Consider the following 24833-nt stretch of genomic DNA (forward strand, 5'->3'; position numbering starts at 1 on the left):
TGTGGATTACAATAAACTGGAAAATTCTGAAAGAGATGGGAATACCAGAACCATTTGATCTGCCTCTTGAGAAACCTGTATGCAGGTCAGGAAGCAACAGTTAGAACTGGACAAGGAACAACAGACTGGTTCCAAATAGGAAAAGGAGTACGACAGGCTGTGTATTGTTACCCTGTTTATTTAACTTACATGCAGAGTACATCATGAGAAACGCTGGACTGGATGAAGCACAAGCTGGAATCAAGATTGCTGGGAGAAATATCAATAACCTCAGATATGCAGATGACACCACCCTTATGGCAGAAAGTGAAGAAGAACTAAAGAGCCTCTTGATGAAAGTGAAAGAGGAGAGTGAAAAGTTTGGCTTAAAGCTCAACATTCAGAAAACTGAAGATCATGGCATCTGGTCCCATCACTTCATGGCAAATAGATGGGGAAACAGTGGAAACAGTGTCAGACTTTATTTTTTGGGCTCCAAAATCACTGCAGATAGTGATTGCAGCCATGAAATTAAAAGACGCTTACTCCTTGGAAGAAAAGTTATGACCAACCTAGACAGCCTATTAAAAAGCAGAGACATTACTTTGTCCACAAACGTCCGTCTAGTCAAGGCTATGGTTTTTCCAGTAGTCACGTATGGATGTGAGAGTTGGACTATAAAGAAATCTGAGCACCGAAGAATTGATGCTTTGGAACTGTGGTGTTGGAGAAGACTCTTGAGAGTCCCTTGGACTACAAGGAGATCGAAGCAGTCCATCCTAAAGGAGATCAGTCTGGGGTGTTCATTGGAAGGACTGATATTGAAGTTGAAACTCCAATACTTTGGCCACCTGATGCGAAGGGCTAACTCATTTGAAAAGACCCTGATGCTGGGAAAGATTGAGGGCAGGAGAAGGGGATGACAGAGGATGAGACGGTTGGATGGCATCACCGATTCAATGGACATGAGTTTGGGTAAACTCCAGGAGTCGATGGACAGGGAGGCCTGGCTTGCTGCAGTTCATGGGGTTGCAGAGTCAGACACGACTGAGTGACTGAACTGAACTGAATGATTATAAATTAAGTATCTTTGTATCCATATTAATATAAATAAATACTGAATACATATGTAAGTCTTATCCTTAGAGAAGACTTCAAATTAATAAATGAAGAAGGAATGGGAGAATAGGAAAATAGAAAACCTCCACTAGACTTCCACAGTAATAACCAGCAGACATGTTCCACCGATTATAGTTAGTGGGATGAGTGTAAGAAAACACAAGATATGTTCAAAGTCTTAAAGTATCTCCCTGCCCAGAAAGATAAAGAACATTACAGCATACTAACACATATATATGGAATTTAGAAAGATGGTAACGACAACCCCATATGCAAAACAGAAAAAGAGACACAGAAGTACAGAACAGACTTTTGAACTCTGTGGGAGAAGGTGAGGGTGGGATGTTTTGAAAGAACAGCATGTATACTAACTATGGTGAAACAGATCACCAGCCCAGGTGGGATGCATGAGACAAGTGCTCGGGCCTGGTGCACTGGGAAGACCCAGAGGAATCGGGTGGAGAGGGAGGGGGGATCGGGATGGGGAATACGTGTAAATCTATGTCTGATTCATATCAATGTATGACAAAACCCACTGGAAAAAAAAAAAAAAAGTATCTCCCTGAAAATAAGTTAATAACAAAGAGAAAAATAGTAAAAATTTATAGTGAAGAAAGCCTGGCCAACACCACCTTAACTGAGTGGTCAAGGTTAATGTCACAAGTGACCAGTCACGGTAACACTGTGTCTGCCCTGAAATGATACACTGAGGACACATCAGCTCTGTGGCACCCCTCCTCAAACATACAACTCGAATCATGAGAACACATCAGACAGACCCAGATTAGGGGCCATTCTGCAAAATAACCAACCAGTCCTCCTCAAAAGTGCCAAGGTCATGAACGACAGGAGATGTGACAACTGCATGTAATGGGGGATTCTGGGTTTACCTCCTAGAACCAAGAAAAGACATGAATGTAAAAACTGGTGAAATTCAAATAAATTCTGCGATTCGGTTAAGCACTGTCCTGAGGTTGATTTCTTAGTTTTGATGCTTCCCCTCTGCTTGGTAAGATGTTGACATTAGAGGAAGCTGAGTAAAGGGAGACGGGAAACCTCTTGGCTGTCTCTGCAACTCTATTAAAAATTATTTCAAAATAAAGAAGTTTTAAAGAAACACTGACACATGGGCTATGGGTTTAAGTGGTGAAACAAATTGTGAAATATAAAGAAGATCTGGGAGAACTTCAGAATGCTTCTGAGGCAGGAAACAGCTTAATGTAAGAAAAGGAGTTTGGACCCAGAGAAGTTAAGACAGATGATGAGGCTCTGAGCTAAGGAGACAGCAGTGGGGTTGGAAAATATTGCTGACAGCCACCCCTGACCTAGTGCGCGGTGACCCAGGCACTTTTACAAATGCTGCACGTGTTCTAGCTGATTGAGACATGAGATGGGTTTGACACGTATATATGGGAATACAGTTGTCAGAACCGTGACCAACAGAATATGAGGGAAGAAGGAGCAGTTCAGGATTACCCCCAGGTTTCTAATCTGGGCTCGTGATAGCATTCCTCAAGGTGGAAAACAAAACGGGTTTGGGGAGGAGGAAGGTAAGCTGAGTTCGGGGCAGGCGGGTTACAGGTGCCTGTGTGACATGCAGGTGGGCAGGCTGGGAAGAGAGAACCTTCTCACAGCTTCAGAGAGTTATTCCAGAGATAGAGATCTGAGGGTGATGAGCATATAGTTGATGGTTGAAACTGTAGGGACAGATGAAATCACCCAGGAAGAAGGTATGAAAGAAAAAGAGAAGGAGGCCAAGGATGGAAGCTGGAGGAAAGCCAACCATTATGGAAAGAAGCACAGAGGAGGACGGCTGAGAAGCGGGTGTCAGAGGCGGAAGAGAAACAGGGCAGCATGAGGTCCCAGAAACAGTCGGGTTGGGGAAGGCAGATGAGACGTTCAGTAGGGGCAAACGTCACCACGGAAGAGGAACTCTCAGGTGACACTGGTGACGTGGGAAGGAAAAGTTGACGGCAAGGTGGTGGCAGCCAGCCCGTACCTCGGGAGGGACTGCTTAGTGGTGGGGAGGCGGGGAGAGGGAGTGCCAACCATTATTTTGAGAGATGTGGTTGGGCATGAAGAAAGGAAAATAGCCAGAGGGGAGCTCCAGGTCAGAGGGGTCACCCAAAACTCCCATCTCCAGACCAATTGCTCCCAGGAGCTCCTGATGCACATCTTAAACTGCAAACGAGTTCTCTCCAGTGGGCATGCTGTCTGTAGCTTCTGAATGTGTGTGTCTAGCCTTAAACTCACACTTAGGTTGACAAAAAAGGCATCAGTTCTGCTTTTAATCACCTTTTCAACGTGAAGTTTGAGATCTGAGGTGGTCTAACCTGACTGTACTTGATGCCTGACTTGGGGCAGCATGGATGATGCTGGGCAGTTTTGTAACCATTCCCAGAGGCGAGATTGCTTCATGACCGTGTTCCATTACCCCACAGCCATGTCCCACCCCTGCTTGGAAAGTCCAGCATAGAACACTTGCAGACAGTGTCAGGTCCCAGCTAGAAATTTGGTGGTGAAGTTAAAAGCTACAAATGCTAGGAGAGGTGATCAGTGAGGCTCAGGGTTTTTCCACATCTGCATGTGCCAAAGCACGTTCCCTTCCGTGTTCAGTTACATTTACGAGCCTTTAAATATTAATACTCATTAATATTGATGTTTGAGTACCAAATGAGCTTAGCTTCCTAGACATTACTAGATTTTATATTATTCATTCATTTGTTCAGTATACATTGATTAAGTGATGGGCAATGTGTTATTACTGGAGAAGACTGGAAAAAGGAATATGACATGGCTCCTGCCCCTTGAGAAGCCTACATACACTTATACATGTGTGCTTAGTCGCCCAGTTGTACCTGACTCTTTATGATCTCATGGACTGTAGCCTGCCAGGTTCCTCTGTTCATGGGGATTCTCCAGGCAAGAATATTGGAGTGGCTTGCCATGCCCTCCTCCAGGGTATCTTCCTATTCCAGGGATCGAACCCAGGTCTCCTGCATTACAGGTGGATTCTTTACCATCTAAGCCACCAGGGAAGCTCAAGAATACCGGAGTAGGTAGCCTATCCCTCCTCCAAGGGATCTTCCTGACCCAGGAATCGAACCACGGTCTCCTGCAATGTAGGTAGATTCTTTACCAGCTGAGCTACCAGGGAAGCCCTGGTATACATTTACATAAACAGCTACAAACAAATGGAATAATAAAGGCTTACATATTATGTATATGTGTCTTATGTATCTATAACATAAAAGCATGTATGTTATATATATGTGTGTATATCTATATAACAAAGGCATACATATTATGTACATGTGTATGTATCTATATAATAAAAGCATGAATGCTTTATACACATGTGTATATCTATATCTGAGGGAACACAGAAGAACACACGACTGTTTCTTCCAGATGTGACTATGTCGTAAGGGGAGGCACGTTTGGTTGACTCTACAGACAGGAAGAATAAGCGATAATGGTTTATCTCAGTGGATAAAGGAGGAAGAGGGGCCTCAGAGGCAGAAGAAAAGAGAAGATAAAAGAAAAGAGGTGTGACTATGCCCAGTGTATGTCATAATATGGCATGGTGTTCAAGATAGCATAACTACCAATGAAATGATAAAAGATACGGACTGACTGGGCACTCACTGTGTGTCAGGTGTGATTCTAAGCATTTTACACGGCATGAGCCACACGTGTGAGTGACTGGAGGTGAGGCTGATAAGGCAGATGCAGTGTTCTGAATGTTGTGCTAACAGGTCTGGACTTTGTCCCACGGGTACGGGAGAGCGAGTACCGACAAAATGAGCCTTGCAGTTAAAAAAGGTTCCTCCACCAGCAGCCCCCCTGCAAAGGGGAATGGGTTGGAGGAGGTGAGATGGGAGGCAAAGAGATGAGCTCAGAAATTGTTTCAACAATTCAGATAAGTGAAAATGGCAGGGAGGAGGGGATGCGGGAGAGAATTCTGAGCAAGAAATGGGGCCGTGAAGACCCCCTGCCCCACAGCCACGGAGGGGCAGGGAAGAGAGGACGGGGTTCTACTCACTCAGACGGAAAGAAACATCCTTAGGAAAGGGGATGCGCTCAGTGTGAGGCCCTAGTGGGAAGCTAAGAAGGAGAGTCTAGAACTTAGGGCAGCAGTTAGGATGACAGAAAGTGGGGGACAGAGAGGAGGAGTCCGAATCTAGTCACGATGAATCTGTCCTCTCAACACTAATGTCACCCGGAGGTCTCCTTTCCTTCCCCAACAGCCTCACACTTTCACATAACAGCTGTGAACTGATGCAGGGATGCATACGCTGCCAGAGGCGAGACACCTGGAGACACACGGGAGCCAAGTGTCACAGAGGTCCACACACCTGCATACTTGCACCAACTGGAGAGAGGTACACACAGGAACACACACACGCACAAGGCCACAGATCACAGAGGTATACATATATGCATGCAAACACACACACATGTACAGGTCTATAGGTGACAAATGTATACAAACACACCCACGCAGATCCACGCACATGTAAACACACCTACAGAGGCCACAGGTGCACAATTTTCTGGACAAGGTGAGGCATGTTTTCAGTGCGCAGTGGAGTCCTGTCATCTGCCGAGCTGGTGATTCTCAGCTGCTAGGCGGAGCAATCCTGTCTGGCCCCAAAGCCTCCCTTTGCAATGTGTTCATGTAAAACACTCCCAAGAGTACATTTCACTGGTCTGCTAGCCCAAGGCTACCCATCCCTATTCCATTCCAGGTGAACTATTGTGACCGGAGAACAGCTCCAAACTAGATTTAAAGACACCCACTGCTCGACATTCAACTCTCCTCTTACCAAAAAGTTTCTGTAGGACTTGGCCATCATATAAATCTTCAGCGAGGTCTTTCACAATGATTCTTTCTCCGACCAAAACATCGTTAATCCAGTCAATTAATACCTACCCAGAGAGAGAGAGAATAAGAGAAGAGTCATAGGGTGTTTCCTTGTACACCAGTGATCTCATCCTGGACAGTTAAAATTTGAATGAACTTCAGATTTTGAAAGGAGCAGAATTATCCACACGCCTGAGTATGTGTCCAGCAGCTGTGAGTGTGAGCCCAACACTCCTGTTAACCTGCAGGTATAGGCTCTGCTAGTGCTGGTGGCACCAGTGTCTCTGCTAACACCTCTGGCCCCTACCTTCCCTTCCCCGAATGGCAAGAACGTTCACACAGTGCTTGGCTGTGTGACTTTGTAGGCAGGACAGGATGGGCTTTGGAGTCATGCAAACTGGGGTTGAAACCCTCACTTTACCTACTAAAATAATTTGTGCATCTCTGGGATCGACAGACTGTTATGTGTGTGTGTGTATGTACCTCTGTCATCCATGAACCACTGTGTGTATATCTCTGTGATTTATGAATCTACAGCAAGCTAGTTATCTGCTCTGAACCTCTGACTCCCCACCTCTATAGTGGAAGGTGAAGGCACCTCCCACACTAGGTGGTGGAAAAGAATCACAGGGTCTCCCTGGTGGTCCAGCAGTTAGGACTCCACACTTCCGCTGCAGGGGGCATGGGTCTGATCCCTGGTCAGGGAACTAAGATCCCACATGCCACACCGAGTGGCCAAAAACCAAAACCCATATCAGGGAAAAAAAGAAAGGATTTACATACAGCAAGGGCCAAACGTCCAGTAAGGGCAGATCTCATTAATAAATAAAGCACTCTCCCGTTACGACATCTGGCCAGATGGTTACTGTCACCCCTATGTTCCGGAGGTAAAACCAAACACAGAGGTGAGCATGGCCCAAGGTCCCAGAGCTAACTGTGGGCAGGGACAGGAATAGCCACTCTTGTCCACCTCACTCTACACACAGCACACGTTCTCCTCCCTGCGCCAGGCTCCCTCTCAGTGGGGCTGTGCAGTGTCCTCCGGGGCCCGTGTCTTAGCCTCTGTGCATCAGGCATCCAGCAGAGGCATTCCAGGTGACCAGTCACTCAGTTAATCCACACGGCATCCCGAGAGGCAGGTAGCATCAGTTTCGTTTTTCAGGTAAGGAAACTGAAGCTTGCACAAGGCCACTGCCTTTTTAATTTCAACCTCTTGCTTTATTTATGAAGGTATTATTCATATACAGTAAAATTAACCAATCTTAAGTATACAGTGTGATGACTTTTGGTCACTGTACACGGTTGTATAACCACAACGACAATCAAGACACAGAACAGTTCCCTCACCCTAAGAAGGTCCCCCTGGTCTCTCTGCGCTCAGTCACCGCTCCTGATCACAAGCTTCAGGCAAGCACTACAGTTCGGACTTTTTGACCATTTCACCTAACCGGAACATCACCCTTTTTTGTTTTTGGGCCATGCCACGTGGTATGTGGGATCTTAGTTCCCAATCAGGGATTGAACCCACACCCCTTTGCAGTGGAAGCGTGCAGTCTTAACCAGTGGACTGCCAGGGCGGTCCCAGAGCATCACCTTTTGTGTCTGACTTCTTTGACTCAGCATAAGCAGATTGCCTTTACAACACAGGCAGGAGCTGGGCTAGATTTCCACCCTTGAGTGGAGGCTCGGGCTTTCAAAGCACATTGCTCTACTGGCTTTCGGCAGGAGCTTCCATGCTTCCTCCCTCCCTCCTCCCCTTCCCCTTCCCTCCCTTCTCTCCTTCATCCATCCAACATCTATGCATCCAGCATTTATTAATATCTGCTATATGTCGCTCTGTGCTGGATCCTGAGGGTACAAAAAAAGATTGTCCCTGATGAGAAAAAAAGGACAACCTTTAACCCCAAGCAGCTCCCTACTTAGTGAAGGAGATCGAGAGGTATGTGAGTAGTTGGAACATCATGTGATGACAACAGGATAGAAGTATATGCATGAACCGCAGCAGCACGCAGAGCGGCCGAGTGACAGCCCGGGGCTTTAGAGAGGGCTTCCTGAAGGACGGGACCCGGCTTCGGCTTCAGGCGAAGAGCAAGTAGAGCGCCTGCGCAGAGGGACTGCACGACCAAAGGCCTGGTGGTGGGAGAGCTGGAAGCATGCCGTGTGTGGGTGTGTACCGGGAGCCACCACGAACAGGTCTGGCGTCCTTGGAGCATCCTTGCGAAGCAGGGATGATTTGAGGTTAAAGCGGCAGCTGGAGCATGCAGATGTCAAACACCACCCCCAGGACTGTGGGCTTCAACCTGAAGTTCATAGGAAGCTACACACAGGTTTTGGACAGGAAAATGATACACTCAGCTTTGCATTTTGAGTGAATCACTCTGCACCCAGTGCCTTTTGGTCCTGTTTTAAGTGCAGCTTGGAGAAGCTGAAGAAGACAGACACAGGATGAGGAAGCAGAAGGGAGATGAAATAGAGATTTTTTGAGGGTGACCATTGGTCAGTCACTGTGCCAAGTACATTTATGCACAGTATGTTATTTCATCTGAATCATTTCTGTTTGAATCTCATCTCCTCCACTCAAGCCATGACTATAAATGAACAATCACCTGGCTTTTCTGAGATGCAGTTTCCTCATCTATAAAAGAGATGGAGATGATCCAACTTCAGAGGGTACTTATGAGGGTCCTTGGGAAATGCGGTGAAAGGACTGTGTGAGTGATAAGATCCTGGCAAATGTGTTTTTTGCACTAAATTCTCCAGTGCCTATGGTCAATACCATTCCTTGGCCACCTGTTATGTCCCACCTCTGTTAACCTGTAGATGTCCGCCTTCTGGACTGCAAGCTGCCTGTGGCCAGGGACTGCTGTGGATTTCTGTTCTCTCTGCAGTGGCTCAAGTGGCGCCTACACAGGGTGACTGGTCTAGAGACACCTGTGGAGTCGGGAGGCACCTGAAGCCCCTTCTAATTTCCTCTTACCTTCATCAATTCCTGAAGTTTGGGGTCGCTGCGTGAGTTGGGATCCACCATCGTTCGCACTTCATTCTCCTCTTTAAAAAGAAAAGGCAGTCAGCGAGGTGGTCGCTCTGAAGGCATCAGGCTAACCCACAGAGAACAAGAGACCCCATTACCCAGCATCGTGTCCTCAGGGTCCAGCTCGAAGGGGATGGGGCTGAGGGGCAGGTTGATGGCGTTCATGCCTTCCTCCTGAAGCTCGGACACTGTAAGAAGGAAGCACAGCGTTATGCAGCAGCCCGTAGCCGTGTTCCACATTGATGCAGATTGAGAAACGAAAGCATCAAGGTTAGCCTGCAGCTGTGATGCAGCTTGCATCTGATTCCTGCCTCTCCTTGCTAGAAGGACCAAACTGTCCCCTTCATCTCACTCCTTCTGACTGTCATCTCACTCGCTTTTCTAGAAAAATCAGGCATGGAAATCTGCCTCCTTTCAGAAATGATCTTGGAATAAATGGAAGCGAAGTGAGCACTGATGCCTTTCTTAAGTCTCTGCCATGCCTCCCTCTTGTCCCTCCTTCAAGGGCTTGCCGTCCGGTGCAAAGTGCACGCTTGACAAGTCTCTGCTGACTGGATACACGAGGTCCCCACGCTGAGGCCTTTTCCATCCTCAGGTCAACCCTCCCCTGACTTCTCTCCTGAATTGGCTCCTGTGTATTTTTTCGGACATTTTCCTCCCTCCCTCCCTCCTTCCCACCCTCCTCCTCCCATCCAGCACTGATTTATCCCTTCAACCATACGGAGTCATGAGTCATGGGCCCTGGGGTCAGGCACCTCACTTCTCCAGGCCCGTTCCCTCAGCTGAACATCAAAAGCTGGATAGGTGACCATCAAGTTCTTTTATACTTTCCCAAATCTTAGAAGTCTACAATTCCACTGTTCTCAAGAAAAATAACAAGAGGTCAGTGACAACTAGAGACTTCCAGTCCACCCTCTCCATCCACTGACCCCCACCCCCTAGCCTTAGTAAAAAAAAAAACAAAAAAAACAAATTCCTACCACAAAACCAGTTGTGTGATGGCCCTTTGCTGAGCACTGACCTTGGATTATTACCTCTCCTAAAAGCAGTGGCTCAAATCCCCTCAGTTCTACTCAATTCCAGTTTGGGCAATTCCTTTGCACCAATTAAGCACAGAACAACCATTTCCTCTGAAGGAGCTGGTCACCAAACAGTTCTTAAAGAGGTGATATGGCAGCTGCAATCAACCTTAGTAAAAGCAATGTCCCATCTTTCCATTTTATTTTTTTGTATTGACTCTGGCCTCACCCATTGCCAGCATACACTTGCAAGTACTCTTAAGCACAGGCAGCTGCTTACAAAGAGTTCTTTCATTTTAGCAGACGTCACTGATGGTTGCAGTTGGATGGGGAGTGAGATTGCCTAACAAAGGGAGTGAAACCCACTCTGCCCTAGACACAACTCGCATTATGAAGCTGGTATTCAGTCCTGTTGCTGTGGGCTCTTGACATTCAGATGGGATATCAGCCAGGCACCATCTTGAATCTCCAAATCCAGACACCCACCAGTCTATATAATTCCCCCCACCAAACATAATTGAAAAATATAAGCGACACTTTCAAGGTTTAAATGATTCTATAAATAGGTGCTTGCATTTGCTTTCCAGCAAAGCACAATTGCTTCTTTAGACTTTATAATGTCTCCTAGCACTCCTCCTAGGACTAGCAGTTTGCTTTTGTTTCCAGGCTGTTTCTCACAAAGAAGCAAGATTTCTACCACTTAACAAGCATCACTACCCAGGCAATGGGAAGTGGAAATAAAGTTATGTTTCAGTGTGGGTGTGAGACTGGGTTAAGTGGCCAGTGAAGAGACTAGCTCTTGCCCAGAACCTTCTCCACCTGTATATTCCATCCCACCCCACCCTGCCACCAGGTATGTGCTGTCCGATACAGTAGCCATTAACCACATGCAGCTATTGAAGTTTAAATGAATTAATAACTCAGTTTCTTAGTTCCACCTGTCACATTTCAAGTGCTCAGTGGCCCCCATGGGGCAGGTGGCACCCTGCTGGACACTGCAGATGTAGATTTCCATTATCACAGAAGATTCAGTTGGATGGTGCTATCCTGGCTGATCCCATAGATCCAAATGCTGATGATATCCAAATTTAAATCTCCAGCCTGATGTATGCTGTATTATATATTTTTAAAGTTAATAAGATTTTATTATCTAAAACTGAATTCAAGGCAACAAAATCAGGGATAGGATAGAAATGACACCTCTTCCTAGATATTTTTCATGTACAAAAACAACCAAGCTATGTCCTAATTTATTCTTTTGAGTGGTTTTATTTGCCCAGCCTCATTGGGCTGTGAAAACAACAGTTAACTCATTATTAAAACAAGAACCAGAAACAAATAAAAACAAACAAAATCTCTAGCCTAGGCCTGACCCTGAGCTCCAGACTCACTCAATATCTCCTCTTTTGTCTACTAATGGAGATCTCAAATGTATACATTCAAAACAGAACACATGTTCTTCAGTACCCTTACCTCCACTGTAACAAGACTTGTCCACCTTCCTTCTTATCCTCCTCAGTAAATGGCACTACCATTTGCACAAGAGTTCAAGCCAAAATCTGACGAATCACCCTTCCCTTCTTCTTTTCCTCACTGTTTGCAGCCAATACATTGGCAAGTTTTCTGGGTTCCACCTCCAAGACAGGACCCTATTCCAACCACTTCTCACCAGCTCCATCATCATCATTCTGGTTCAGGCCACTGTTATCTTTCACCTAAATAACCAGAACCACCTTCTAACCTGCCCACTGCTTTCTGATGCATTTTCCCCATGCCAGTCTACTTCCTAGGGCACAATCAGAATGATCTATAAAGACGTAAACACGATCATACATTCTCCTGCTTTATGCCTTCCTGTGGCTTCCCCTCATGTGCATGCTTAGTTGCTCAGTCATGTCTGATTCTTTTGTGACCCTCTGGACTGTAGCCTGCCAAGCTCCTCTGTCCATGGGATTTCCCAGGCAAGAATACTGGGGAGAGTCGCCATTTCCTTCTCCAGGGGATCTTCCTGACCCAGGGGTTGAATCTGCATCTCCTGCATTGCAGGAGGATTCTTTACTACTGCCACCTGGGAATTCCCATTATACTCAGAATAAAACCCTAATTCCTTCCTAAGACCTACAAGACCCTCTGAATAGCCCCCTGCCTCCCTCTTGTGTTGTATTTTCTCCCTAGCACCCATCACAATCTGAAATAACTATTATTTCTATATTTATTATCTATCCCCTCCTCAGCAGAATGTAAGCTGTGGAAAGACTGGCACTTTTTCTCTTTTGTTCGATATTAGATCTCCGAAGAGGAGTCAGACTGCCTACATTCAAATCCAGGTTCTACCACTTACCAGTACGTGACTTTGGACAAGCTCATCCATCTTACACCTCAGTTTCCTTATCTGCACAATGGGGGTGATAATAATATTGTCTACCTCCTAGAGTTGTTGAGAAGTTTAAATGAGTTAATACATGTAAAACATTTAGAAGAGTGTCTGGTACCTGGTTAAGAGCTATGTAATATCTGCAATTATTACTTAAAATGATAAGCACTCAAGGACCATTTGTTGAATAAATGAATGAACCTGTTAAGACTACCCTTCCACTGCACAGGTTATAAGTTGAAGCACAATTTACCAAAGCTGTGTACAGCATGCAAAGAAGACTTTCAGCCTGTCCTTAGGGGAGGAAAATCATACTTTGGCCTGATCCTGTGTGTGCGTGTGTGGGCACATTTCTAGGGCAGCATTTCCAGCTTACTTTTTGTAAAGAGAAGAAAGCGACCTCTGTCCCAAGACTGTTGACCAGTAAGAGCCAATCTGTGAATGTAGAGATATTTATACCTCTAACGTGTGACTAGAGACACCATATTTGCAGCCACGGCTCCTACATGTGGGTCCGAACAGGACCTCTTTTTCTGTGTAGATCATTGTTAAAAATGTTTTCAGATGAAAAATCCCTAGTCAGAAACACTCCCCTCTGCCCTGCCTCTTTAATTCACTCACAGAGACAAAACAAACCCGAGAAGAAAGGCTGAGATATGTTTGCAATTGGAAATGTTTTTTTTTTTTCAGGAAATGATTTGGTACAGGAACGTCATTCCCATCCCATTAACTGCTGACTCGGAGCCAACTGTTTGTAAAAGTGAATATGCAAACTGCCCGGCTCAGGCTTGGCCCCCCGCCCCATGGGGCTGCATTAGTGGCCACGTTCCCAAATCAGCCCACGTGCTTTGGAGGTTTCGTTTCTGTTAAACCAAAGCAGGACCCAGCAGAAGCCCCTCGCCCGCCCTGCACTCTGAAAGAGAAAGAGCTGCAATTGAATTTTCTCGGCATAGAATATGAATAAGATGTTTTCCCCCGAACCTCCTCTAACAATCTAAAACTAGGTCTGAATGTGCAGCCTTCGGTGTCTCGCGGCGCCATTAGTCATAACTTAATAAACAGATTAAATGCCCAGCTGAAGGTCGGGCTTGGGAGAGCAGGGCAATTGCCTCAACTCCTGAAGCGCTCACCATGAGGGAGGGAGCCTGGCTTTTCTGGGAAACACAGCGTGACTCCGGGTCCAGCCGTGCAGCAGAACAAGTACATGGATGGGCTTTGAAGTCTGAAAGACCTGGATTTGAATCCTACTTCTCTTTTTAATCAGCCATGGGACCTTATGTTGGCAACTTAAAACATGTGACTTCGAAATGTGGTAGAAAACAATTTTGTTTAAAACAAAGGTGTAGCTGACACTATTAGTTTCTTCCCCAATATTGATTTTATTTTTTCTCTCTCTCTGATGAAATAATACTCTCTCATTTTGTTCCAGTATACACTGCACAAACCGCTCCCCCCCCCCCCCCACCACCATGCCTCTAGGTGAGATTTCGATTGAGTTAAGCTAATCATGATAATCTCAATTCCTTTAGCAGTGACTGGCTCAAGCATTGTCATGTAACACAATTCTGGTCAAAGAGCTGTGACTGGAAATTTCTAGAACCTTCTAGAAAAATTGTCCTTCATTTAAAAAAGAGGCTCAAGGAAGAGAAGGTATCTTTCTCCTTCTAACCATTACTGCTTCAGGATGTTATGCCTAGATTTGTAGTCATGAGGTTAAGTCTGCCCAAAGAGGAAGCTCATACGTTAAGGTTGGCAGGGAAGAAAGAAAGGAGTTCTTGTTGATACTGCTAGGCCACCATTCCTAGAGCCACCCTAGCTTTTTGTATCTTGTTATAAGTGATAAAGGAAGTTCTTTTTTTATTTAAGTCAGCTGAGCTGGTGTTTTCTGGGGCTTGGAGCCGTAACTCCCTAATCGGTGCATGGGACACCAAGATTATAAAGTTGATGGATGAAGACAGTAGGTCTACAAAGAACAGTAATTTTCCCTTCCTTTTTTTCTATGAGAAACAGAATAGCTGCATATATCTCTTATACTCCAGCATATACATACAAGGGCCTAAAGAATACCAGATGGAAAACGAGTATGGTAAGCAGAATAGACAGAGGGTTCTAAGGGTACAAAAGGGTCCATTTGTGCAAAGCTAGTAATTTCATTCATTTGACCGATACACACTACTGGGCACCTCCTTTGAAGCAAACCCTGTGCTAGCCCTGGGTTTGGGGATTTGACAGGAGTCTGCCTCAATCTGTTCTGGTGGGGGAGGCAGGCACAGAGAAACACAGTGGGCAGTACGCTGCACTCGGATGAGATACATGTAACAGAGGGCTGTGGGAGCTCAGTGGTGGGGGCAACAAGGTTAACTTTAGATGGGGAAGACTGGGAAGGATTCTCAGGCGGACACGTGAACCGGACTTTGAAAAACTTAAATTTTCATCCAACACAGGTGCCTCACAAAAAGCACACCTTGTATATAAACAGCAAAATGTAGACAAACAGGGCAGCTACTGAGAGAGCAGTAATTATGCCTGAACACTGGGAATATAGGGTGCACACGGGAGAAACAGGGTGGAAGAACAAAGGGTGAATAAGTAGGTAGGGCCCAGAGTGGGCTGTGAACTCATCTGTTCCCCAGCATGCCCTAGACCATGCTCCCCATGGCTATAGATGAAAAACCCAAACACCAGACTGAGGGAGGGCAAGAGGATATACAGCTTGTTCTTTCTCCTTTAGTGCAAGTGAACCCCAGTGAAGGTACTTAGGCTGCTCTAGCTCCTTCTCGGGACTCCAGTGATTAATTTCTGGCCCTCATGAAAGCTCACTCAAGTTCCTTTAATTTCTAACTGGCTCAGTGGTCTCCCAGGAAGTTCTTGCAGCTTGAGACATCTACACTGTCTGATTGGCAAAGCCCAACAATTTTTCTCTATGTGGAAAATCAACCTGTAAGAACATCTACCAAAAGACACTGAATGGTGAGAAAATGGATGCTTATATCCTAAGATAAAGGATATCTTGGAAACAAGACAAAGATACCTCCTCTATTCAAAATCATACTAAAAATTCTAGCTATTACAATAATGCAGAAAAAGGAAATAAAAGGCATGCAAATTGGAAAGGAAGAAATACAACCTTCCCTTGTGGCTCAGAGGGTAAAGAATCCACCTGCAATGTGGGAGACCTGGATTTGATCCCTGGGTTGGGAAGATCCCCTGGAGAAGGGAAAGGCTACCCACTCCAGTGTTCTGGCCTGGAGAATTCCAAGGACTGTAATAGTCCATGGGGTTGCAGAGAGTCGGAAACGACTGAGCGACTTTCACTTTCACTTTTGTTCGTAGATAATATGATTGATTGTATAGAAACTCCCAAAGAATTGACCAATGATGAAACAGAACAACAGCAAAAAAACCCCCATAGTCTTATGTGTTAGTCGCTCAGTCACGTCTGAATCTTTGTGACCCAATGGACTGTTCACAGGAAGCCAGACTCCCCTGTCCATGGAATTCTCCAGGCAAGAATACTGGAGTGGGTAGCCACTGCTTTCTCCAGGGGATCTTCCTAACCCAGGGATTGAACCCAGGTCTCCTGCACTGCAGGCAGATTCTTTGCCCTCTGAGCCACCAGGGAAGTCCATACTCTTAGAACTAATAAGCAGTTATGGCAAGGGGGCAGGATAGAAGTTTAACAGACAAAAATCAATTGTTTTCCTATGCACCAACAATACATGATTCAAGTTAGAAATTAAAAACACAATATGATTTATGTGCTGTGCTTAGTCACTCAGTTGTGTCTGGTTCTTTGCAACCCCAGGGACTGCAGTCCACCAGGCTCCTCTGTCCATGGGGATTCTCCAGGCAAGAATACTGGAGTGGGTGGCCATGCTCTCCTCCAGGGGATCTTCCCAACCCAGGGATTGAACCCAGGTCTCTCACATTGCAGGTGAATTCTTTACCATCTGAGTCATCAGGGACGCCCAATAACGTTTATAGTAGCACGCAAATAGGCAATACTAAGATATAAATCTAACAGCATGTACACAGGGATGGCATACAGAAAATCACAAAACTCTGATGAAAGAAATCAAAGAAGATCTAGATAAACTGAGAGACAGTCAGTGTTCATGGATTATAAGACATAGTATTAAAGTGTCAGTTCTTTCCAAGTTCACCTATAGATTCAATGTAATCCTAGTCAAGAGTTACAGCAAGCTATTTTGTGTATATTGACAAACCAATCCTAAGGTTCACATAGGAAGGCAGACTCAAAGTAGACAACAAAATATTAAAGAAGGACAAAGTTGGAGGATTGACACTACCAGACTTCAAGACTTATCATAAAGCTACAGTAGTCAAGGTAAAATGACAGTAGCAAAAGAGCAGACACATAAGTCAATGCAACATAATAGAGAACCCAGGAACAAACCCACACAAATACAGTCAACTGCTCTTTGACAAAGGAGCAAAGGCAATTCAATGTAGAACGGACAGTCATACCAACAAATGCTGGAACCATTGGATGGCCAAATGCAAAAATTAATCTAGACACAGACCATACACCTTCCATTTTAACAAGATCTTATGCAGATTTTAATGAAGTCCAACTTATCGATTTCTCTTTCATGGTTTATCCTTTTGGTGTTGCATCTAAAAACTCATTGCGAAACTCCTTAATCAAACAGATTTGTTATATTTTCTTCTATAAATTTTATACATTATATTTTATATTTAAGTCTGTGATAATTTTGAGTTTTGTGAGAAGGTCATTAAAAACAAGGAAGGTCTGAGAAAATGTAACAGCCAAGAGAAACCTTAGAAGATGTGACTGCTGAGGGTAACACAGTATCCTGCAAGGGAACTTGGGACAGAAAAAGGACATTAGGTAAACGCTGAAAACAATCTGAATAACTTAAGTTAATAATATTAATATGGGTTCATGAATTATAACAAATGTAGCATATTAATACAGAATGTCAATAAGAGGAGAAACTGAACATAGGCATAAATGAGCTCTCTGTATTATCTTTTCATTTTCCCTATAAATCTAAAAGTATTATAAAAATAGTCTATTAAAAAAGTCAACCCAAATTTGCTATTTTTCCAACGAAATATAGCGCTCACTGGGGGGAAATCCATAATTTTAAGAGACACACATGTTTCTTTCCATCACCAAGGAGACAGTGGTAATTTGTCCAACATTAGCTGACCCCTATAGAAGCATTTGTACAGAAAACAAAGCACAGAGACCATTTCAAAGTCCTATAGTGCAAGCTGTACTTACTCCCAAGTGAGAACTTGTTTCCACATAGAAACTGCATGGTTTTTAGGTTTGTTTCCAGGGCTGGGATGAGAAGACAGAGCTTCCCCATAACTTAAGGATGCCTGGCAAGGTCATTTCTGCTTTCCCAAGAAGAGATCTGTCCCACTAGAACAACCATCACTGAAGGTGTCTTTATTGCTTTCTCTGGAACTGCTTTGGAAGCTGAATCTATCCATTGTTCCTGATGGGGCTTTTACGACATGGGCTGTTGTATTAGTTTTCCGTTGCTGTAGTAACAATTACCACACACTTGGTGGCTTGAAACAACACAGATTTATTATCCTTATGGTTCTGTAGGTTAGAAGTCCAACATGGGTCTCACTGGGCTAAAACCGAGGCATTGGCAGGGTCTGCTCCTTTCTGGAGGCTCTGGGGGAGGATCCATTATCTTGCCTTTTCTGGCTTCTGGAGGCCACCTGCACTCCTTGGCTTGTGGTCCCCTTTCTCCACCTTCAAAGTCAGCAGTGGGGGGTGGGGGTCAAATCCTTCTCACAGTGCAGTACTCTGACCTCTTTTTTGCCTATCTCTTCTATTTTTAAGTACTCTATGATTACACTGGGCCACCTGGAAAACCTAGGACAATCTCCCTATTTTAGAGTCAGCTGATGAACAGCCATAATTGTAGCTGCAGCCTTAACTTCCCTTTGCCATGTAAGCTAATACATCCATAGGTTCATTAAAATCCACATCTGGGATATGGATATCTTTGGGGGGGCATTACTCTGGCTCCAAGAGCTTTCTTGGGGGACAGGTTCTGTTCTCAATACTCACCCCCGACTATAACATGTGGGTTCATTCTTCTTCTATGTGAAATTATCAAAAGGAAAGGCAAAATAACCACCCCCTCCATCCTAGCCCTTAAACCAGAGTTTTATTACTTAAAAAAAAAAAAAAACAACTTATTTCAGCGGCCATAATATAAAGCATCAGGCAAACATGGGAACAGCTCAGAGTGGCCTCAGCAGACAGTCAGGGTCTCCCCACACTCTGCTCTACCTGACATGGCTGTTTAGTCACCAGGGTCTGACATCTGGGCCTTGAAGCACAGCCAAAAAAGGAACTTAGAGGTTGGTATTGTGATGGGAGCTGACAGGGGAATCTATAGTCCCAAGTCTTAAAGTTTCCACTCATGTCTTTGTTTTGGTCAGTTTTATAGTCTCTGCAGAGTTGGAAGGCTGCCAGGCAGATGGCCCCTGGACATTAATTCATTGTTCAGCCAAACACGTGATCCAACAACCCTCCAATTGCAAGTACAGTCAGAGGGAGATGGATGCACCGTTGACTAGCTTTGGGCTGTCAAAACCATGCGAACTGAAACACTGGTGAGGTCTCAAGTAAGCCGTGGGAATTTAAAACACTGCTCAGGCACAGAGGGTCTCTGATCAAAATCAAACACATCACCATTCTTTGTCTTTTGCTATACCATGTCCGCTACCGCTTTAGATCTAGCACCAGAACCATTTGCTTGTTTTAAAGGTCTGTTCCTACTTAAGTAGAAAGTGATGTAGGTGTGTCACTCTGGGAGTTTATAATGGGTAACACCAGGCTGTCATGCGTGCGTGTGCACCTCTGTGCATCCATATACCCTAGCATTTGTATTAACAACAGCCTTGAGGAGACCATAGAAACTGACCTGGTATGTTAGCTAATTAGATGCGAAGTGTGGGCACAACAACTCAGGACAGCCAGGGTGGAACTGGCACTGCTCATCTCTTTCATTCATAAGCACATATGGGCACCTCTGGTACCAGGGGCTGGGCCAGGAGCTGTGAATACAGCGACAAACAAGTACTTTCCTTCTGGGGTTGGTAGATGTCCGAAGAACAGCTACCTGTGGTGACGGCGAGAAACCAGTACGCCAGGCATGTGCTGCTAGACACTCAGTAAGTGCTCAGAAGATGCTGTAGTTGAGGCGGGAGGGGAAAGATGTGCACACAGACTGCACTGTAGTGATGTTATGGTCCTCCACGCAGTTCTGAACCAAGTCCTGAGAGCAGAGGATTCTTCCAAAGTGGAGAGAACAACAGAGGAGTACATGGGAGATGCAGAGACCATGGGAAGACCAGCGGGGCTCAAGGCAACCAGGGTGGCCTTTGCAACTCATTTGCTTTGTATCTCTTTATCGCCTGAGTCAAATTTCTTTATTTCTTTCTCTGTGGCTCTTTGACCTTCATGTCTATAGCCTTCTTATTTATTAATTCAAAGTAGGCCAGTCATTTCTTTTTGCAGTGGCTCAGTGCTGCTTAAAGTGCCACATCAAGTACCAGTCCATTGGAATTTCCAAGTGGTGGACTCCACTGAAACAAGGGCTCTGGGTAGGAGGGTGGCCAGTGAGTGACCATGGCATCATTGTGTTTTGTTTGGCTCAGTTCACTAGTGGGCTAAATCTGGATTTGCCTGGAGGTCAGCTGGTGGGCTATCCTGAAGGAGTGCTGTTGGTGGAAACTCTCCAGTGAATGGATGATGATGAAGTGAAAGAATACATGCTTGCACTGCATTTCCTTTGTACCAGGGACACCTTCTTTAATAATATATATATATTTACTCATCTAATCTTCCCCAAAATCCAGTGAGTAGGAACTGATTATCCCCATTTTACGAATGAGGAAAATGAGACCCAGAGAGGTTATGTAACTTGAGCAAAAAAGTGGAACCCAGATTGACCCCAGGTCAGCTGGCTCCTGGAGTTTGCTCAAGTTCATATCCATTGAGTCAGTGATGCTACCTAACCTTCTCATTCTCTGCCACCCTCCTCTCCTTTTGCCTTCAATCTTTCCTAGCATCAGGGTCTTTTCCAACGAGTTGGCTCTTTGCATCATGTGGGCAAAACACTGGAGCTTCAGCTTCAATATCAATCCTTCCGATAAATGTTCAGGGTTGATTTCCTTTAAGATTGACTGGTTTGATCTCCTTGCTGACTCTCTCAAGAGTCTTCTCCAGCACCACAGTGATTTGAAAGCATCAGTTTTCGAATCGTCAGTGCTCGGTGCTCGGTCATTTTTATGGTCCAACTACACTCACATCTGTACACTACTGGGAAAACCACAGCTTTCACTATGTGGGCCTTTGTCAGTAAAGTGATGTCTCTGCTTTTTAATATGCTGTCTAGGTTTGTCATAGCTTTCCTGCCAAGAAGTAAGTGTCTTCTAATTTCACAGCTGCAGTCACGAGCAAACTCCGGGAGACAGTGGAGGACAGAGATGCTGGCGTGCTACAGTCTGAGGGGTCGCAAGGGTCGGACATGACTCAGCAACTGAACAACAGCAGCTGGCTCCAGAGTTTACATCCTTAACACTAGTTCAGTGTTAACTAGTTAAGTTAACACTAGTTAAGTTAACATTAGTTAAGTTAACTAAACAAAGTGTTCCAGCTTTGTTTACATTTGTGTACATTTGTACAAAAAATGTTGTGGAACATTTTTTGTACATTGAACCCTACAGGTGGTCTGGTCACTCTTCGTAGGCTTAGCCTCTCTGAGGACAGAGGTGACAATTAAGCTGTATTTTTGTTTGTTTTAAATAACAAGTTGACTTATTTCTGGGTAGAAAAGAAAAAGTGCTAATTTAAGAGAACCTGAAAAATATTAAAAAACTAAGAGGAAAACAACCCTACTGCTTCGAGGTAACATGTTATGTTTTCTTCTGTTTTTCTACATTTTATATACACACTTACACATACTCCCATATTGGGTAGTTCTATGGCCAGTTTTTATAGTATCAGGTAATCTCACTGTACTTCCTTATGCCATCAAAAATATCCCTTTAACTGGCTTTCTCAATCTCTGTTGAAGGTACACACATACATTACTTAACCATTCCATAACTGTTGGACATTTAGGGGGTTTCCAGTCCTCGGGGAAGGCAGCTGGGTCTGGAGGGTTGAGTCATTTGCCAGCTATGGAGGGGGGTGGGCAGGGAGGGGAGGGGGTGCTAAGGCAGCGGGACCAGCAAGTGCAAAATGTGGGGCCTCTGGGGAACCAGATGACAGCCTGATGCGAGGTTCAGGCTACAGGCTCTTTGCTCTCTTTAGTGGATGAGGAAGCTAAAGTTCAGAAAGTATAGGAGATTTCCTGAAAAGTTCTCTGGAAGATGATTCTACCAGTTAGCTGTCTCCTTTCCCTAGTGTATGAGTTTGAAGTCATTTGAAAGGGGAAAGAAATCCCAGGAAAAGGGGTGAGGGGCAAGGAAAGAGATGCAGAGACATGGGAAGAGTCAGCAAAGGGGGTACATGTTACTGAGCTGGTTACCTGTGGGCACCTGAACCGCAGCTCCTGTGGGGTAAGGAACCACACGCAGTGTCTCCAGGAGACTTCCCTACTACTGAGGTGGCCCCCGGGTGCTATCTCTATACTTCCAGGCCACGCTGGGTGCCGAATGAGGGAGCTTCAGAGGCCAGAGCCCTGGGATAGAAAAGTGGAGGTGCCTGATTAAGTGGGGAGCCTTCTGTGTACACCAAACCATCTTCCAAGCTGGGCTGAAAAAGGAGGTGACCTGGGATGCTGTGTTCAGTGCAAAAGCATCTACTGTGCTCACCCAGGGATCCGGGGGCCAGGATCTGTCACCCTTTCCCCTAGGAGACAAATTCTAGGAGATCGGGTGGGAGCTAAAAGGGTATGTTTTTGGCAACATATCTGGGAGGGGAACATACTCTTGTTCTCCAAGGAAGAAGTAAATCAGAATGGATGGGCTGCAGAACCCTGTTCATCTTATTCTGACACTAAGCCCGTGCCATTCCAAACAGACATTCCCTTAGTGTCCACTGTGACATGCCCAGGATGGAGACTCAGAGCTGAGCAGGAGATGGACCTGACCTGGCTCAGGTCTGCCCTGAGAGGAGGCTGGTACTGCTGCTGGCCAGGGTGCTTACATCAGAGCACAAGACCACTCTAAGGAAACTTCTAGGGGGCAGGGGAAGGGACATACCTTGTGCTGAGCTCCTGAATAGGCCAGGCCTTATGATGAAGACTTCTGCTCATTATTCACTCCCTCCATCCCTTCTGGAAGAGAGATGCCTCCTTCTTGGGATGGAGCAGAAGTTTTGGAACTAGCTCATCATCATACCACTATAATCACAGCGCTGAGGGAAGTTTCTGACTTCTTCATCTAATGGAATAAGGCCTGGTAAAATGTGCTCATTGGTTTCCTCCCAGTCTTAAATACTGATTGAGCACCTGCTATATGCCACACATATTCTAGGAAAGAATGAACCCTTGCCCTAGGAGCTCACATTCATGTACACCTGAAGTCTCAGTGGTCTGAGGGCCAACATAGGCATGGCTCTGGGTAATGAGGGAGAGCAGGCTAGGCTTGCACTGCCAGGAGGGGCCAGGGAGGGCTTCATGGAGAAGGCAGTGCCAGACCCTTCCATGGATGCATCTTTGTTCTTCTATCCACCTCACTTAGCACTGTTTGTAATTATCTATCTGTGCACCTATCTGAAGAACCCATCTCCTCTACTATTTCAAATGTGCCAAGAGGCGTGCCCACTGCTGCATGGCCATGAGATGTTAATACGTATTTTTGGAATGAATGGGCAGTGTGGCCAGGCTGATCCTTGAACAGTGCCCCCTTCCAACAGAAATAAACACAGCACAAACAAACAGCTCCGCCTTCTAGGTCAGAGCCAGATGGTAATCTTCGGTGGGTCTGGGCTTTAAAAAAAAAAAAGAGAGAGAGAATTGGAGACAGCAAAGGAAGGAGCAGAGAAGGCCAACAGGTCTTGGCTCTTTAGGTGGAAGCATTTTTTGCTTATTATCTAGGCCTCTTCAGCTTTATGACAGAGTGTTGTCCCAGAGACATCTGTGACCATCGCCCTGGAAGCAGTGACAAAATGCTGCCAGTCTCTGTGCCTCACAAGAGTTATTGCAGCTCCCTGGGTTCTTTTTTTTTTTAAACTAAACCAATAATCCATGTTGACAGCTAATCTGTACAGAGAACCTATTAAAAGAAATTGTAGTAAATCAGAGATGCTTTAACTGTCTGTCTGGTGTTCTGATTGCCTGCCCGGCACTTCCACTGTAACTTCCTTCTGTACAACCTGCCATTTGATTCAATTCCACGGATAATTATTGAGTCTTGACTACGTGCAAGACGATGCGTTGGGAGCCTCATGCCAGTTGCATCTTCCGGCCCAGAGCAAACTTTAACTTACGGACAAAAATACACATGTACAATGGAAGCAGAGAGTGACAGGGGCCACAGGAAACTATAAAAACCATCTCAAGGAAGGCAACATTTGCCCCGTATGAGCAAGCATGGGGTGACTGGTACCACACACTCATTCGTTTGTGTAAGTGTGGATTTAACAGTGTTGCTGAGCAACTTTCCTGGGCCAGGTACTATACAGAGAACCTATTAAAAGAAACTGTAGTAAATCAGAGATGCTTTTACTGTGTTTGGTGTTCTGATTGCCTGCCTGACACTTCCACCTGCCATTTGATTCAGTTTCACAAATAATTGGAATTGAGGTCAAAGGGACGAATAAGACCCACTCCCAGAGCACAGTCCCCTGGGGGATCCAAAGCAGCATCACTTAACTCATCTGGAGGTGGAAGTCAGCGGGGAGCACCTTAAAAGAGATGCTTCAGTTACTTCTTAAAGGAGAAGTAGCAGTTTATCAGGTGAAGAGGGAGCAGGAGACAGGAGAACAGGCCCATTTTCAGGAAGACTGCTGAAGAGCAATGAGTCTGTGAGGTGTTAGCCAAGAGCCAGAACACACAAGGTGTGGATTTACTCCTGAAAGCAATGTAGGATAAGGAGAGCAGAGTTCTACAGGTTTACAGAAGGCTCAGGAAGATTCCTTAGTGGATCCATCCATGCAGAAGTCCTCCTGGGATCTAGCACCATGATTAGGTGATCTGAGCTGGCCTGGGCTCTGAAGAAAGGATGAATCCCAGCTCTGCCTCTTATCTAATAACTGATAAGATGCCCCTCTGAAATGGGAATCATAATTCTTAGCTCACAAGATTGTAAGAATTGTAAGAAGAATTGTAAGATTGTAATAAGCTTAGATGACATAGCACACATGAAATGCCCAGCACAGTAGGACATGCCCTAGTGAGCATTTGGTAACCGCTAGCCCACTTCTCCCCAGAGTGTGTCTAGGAATGTGGACAAGCCCTGAGAGAGAGTGGG

General features: G+C 45.3%; 1 protein-coding gene across 2 annotated transcripts in view; it reads right to left on the reverse strand.

Annotated features, from left to right (window-relative positions):
• Positions 1-24833, reverse strand: part of PARVA (parvin alpha) — a 172480-nt gene that overhangs the window by 60510 nt on the left and 87137 nt on the right. The window contains exons 2-5 of one of the 2 annotated variants that reach the window (XM_043902827.1): positions 9095-9184; positions 8943-9013; positions 5928-6030; positions 1911-1991 (exon numbers count right to left, since the gene is read on the reverse strand). In XM_043902827.1, coding sequence (XP_043758762.1) covers positions 1911-1991; positions 5928-6030; positions 8943-9013; positions 9095-9184 — 345 coding nt within the window. The remainder of the gene's footprint in view (positions 1-1910; positions 1992-5927; positions 6031-8942; positions 9014-9094; positions 9185-24833) is intronic. The other variant, XM_043902835.1, reaches the window with a different exon arrangement.

Source organism: Cervus elaphus, chromosome 1 (genome assembly GCF_910594005.1).
Source record: "Cervus elaphus chromosome 1, mCerEla1.1, whole genome shotgun sequence".
Lineage (NCBI taxonomy): Eukaryota > Metazoa > Chordata > Mammalia > Artiodactyla > Cervidae > Cervus > Cervus elaphus.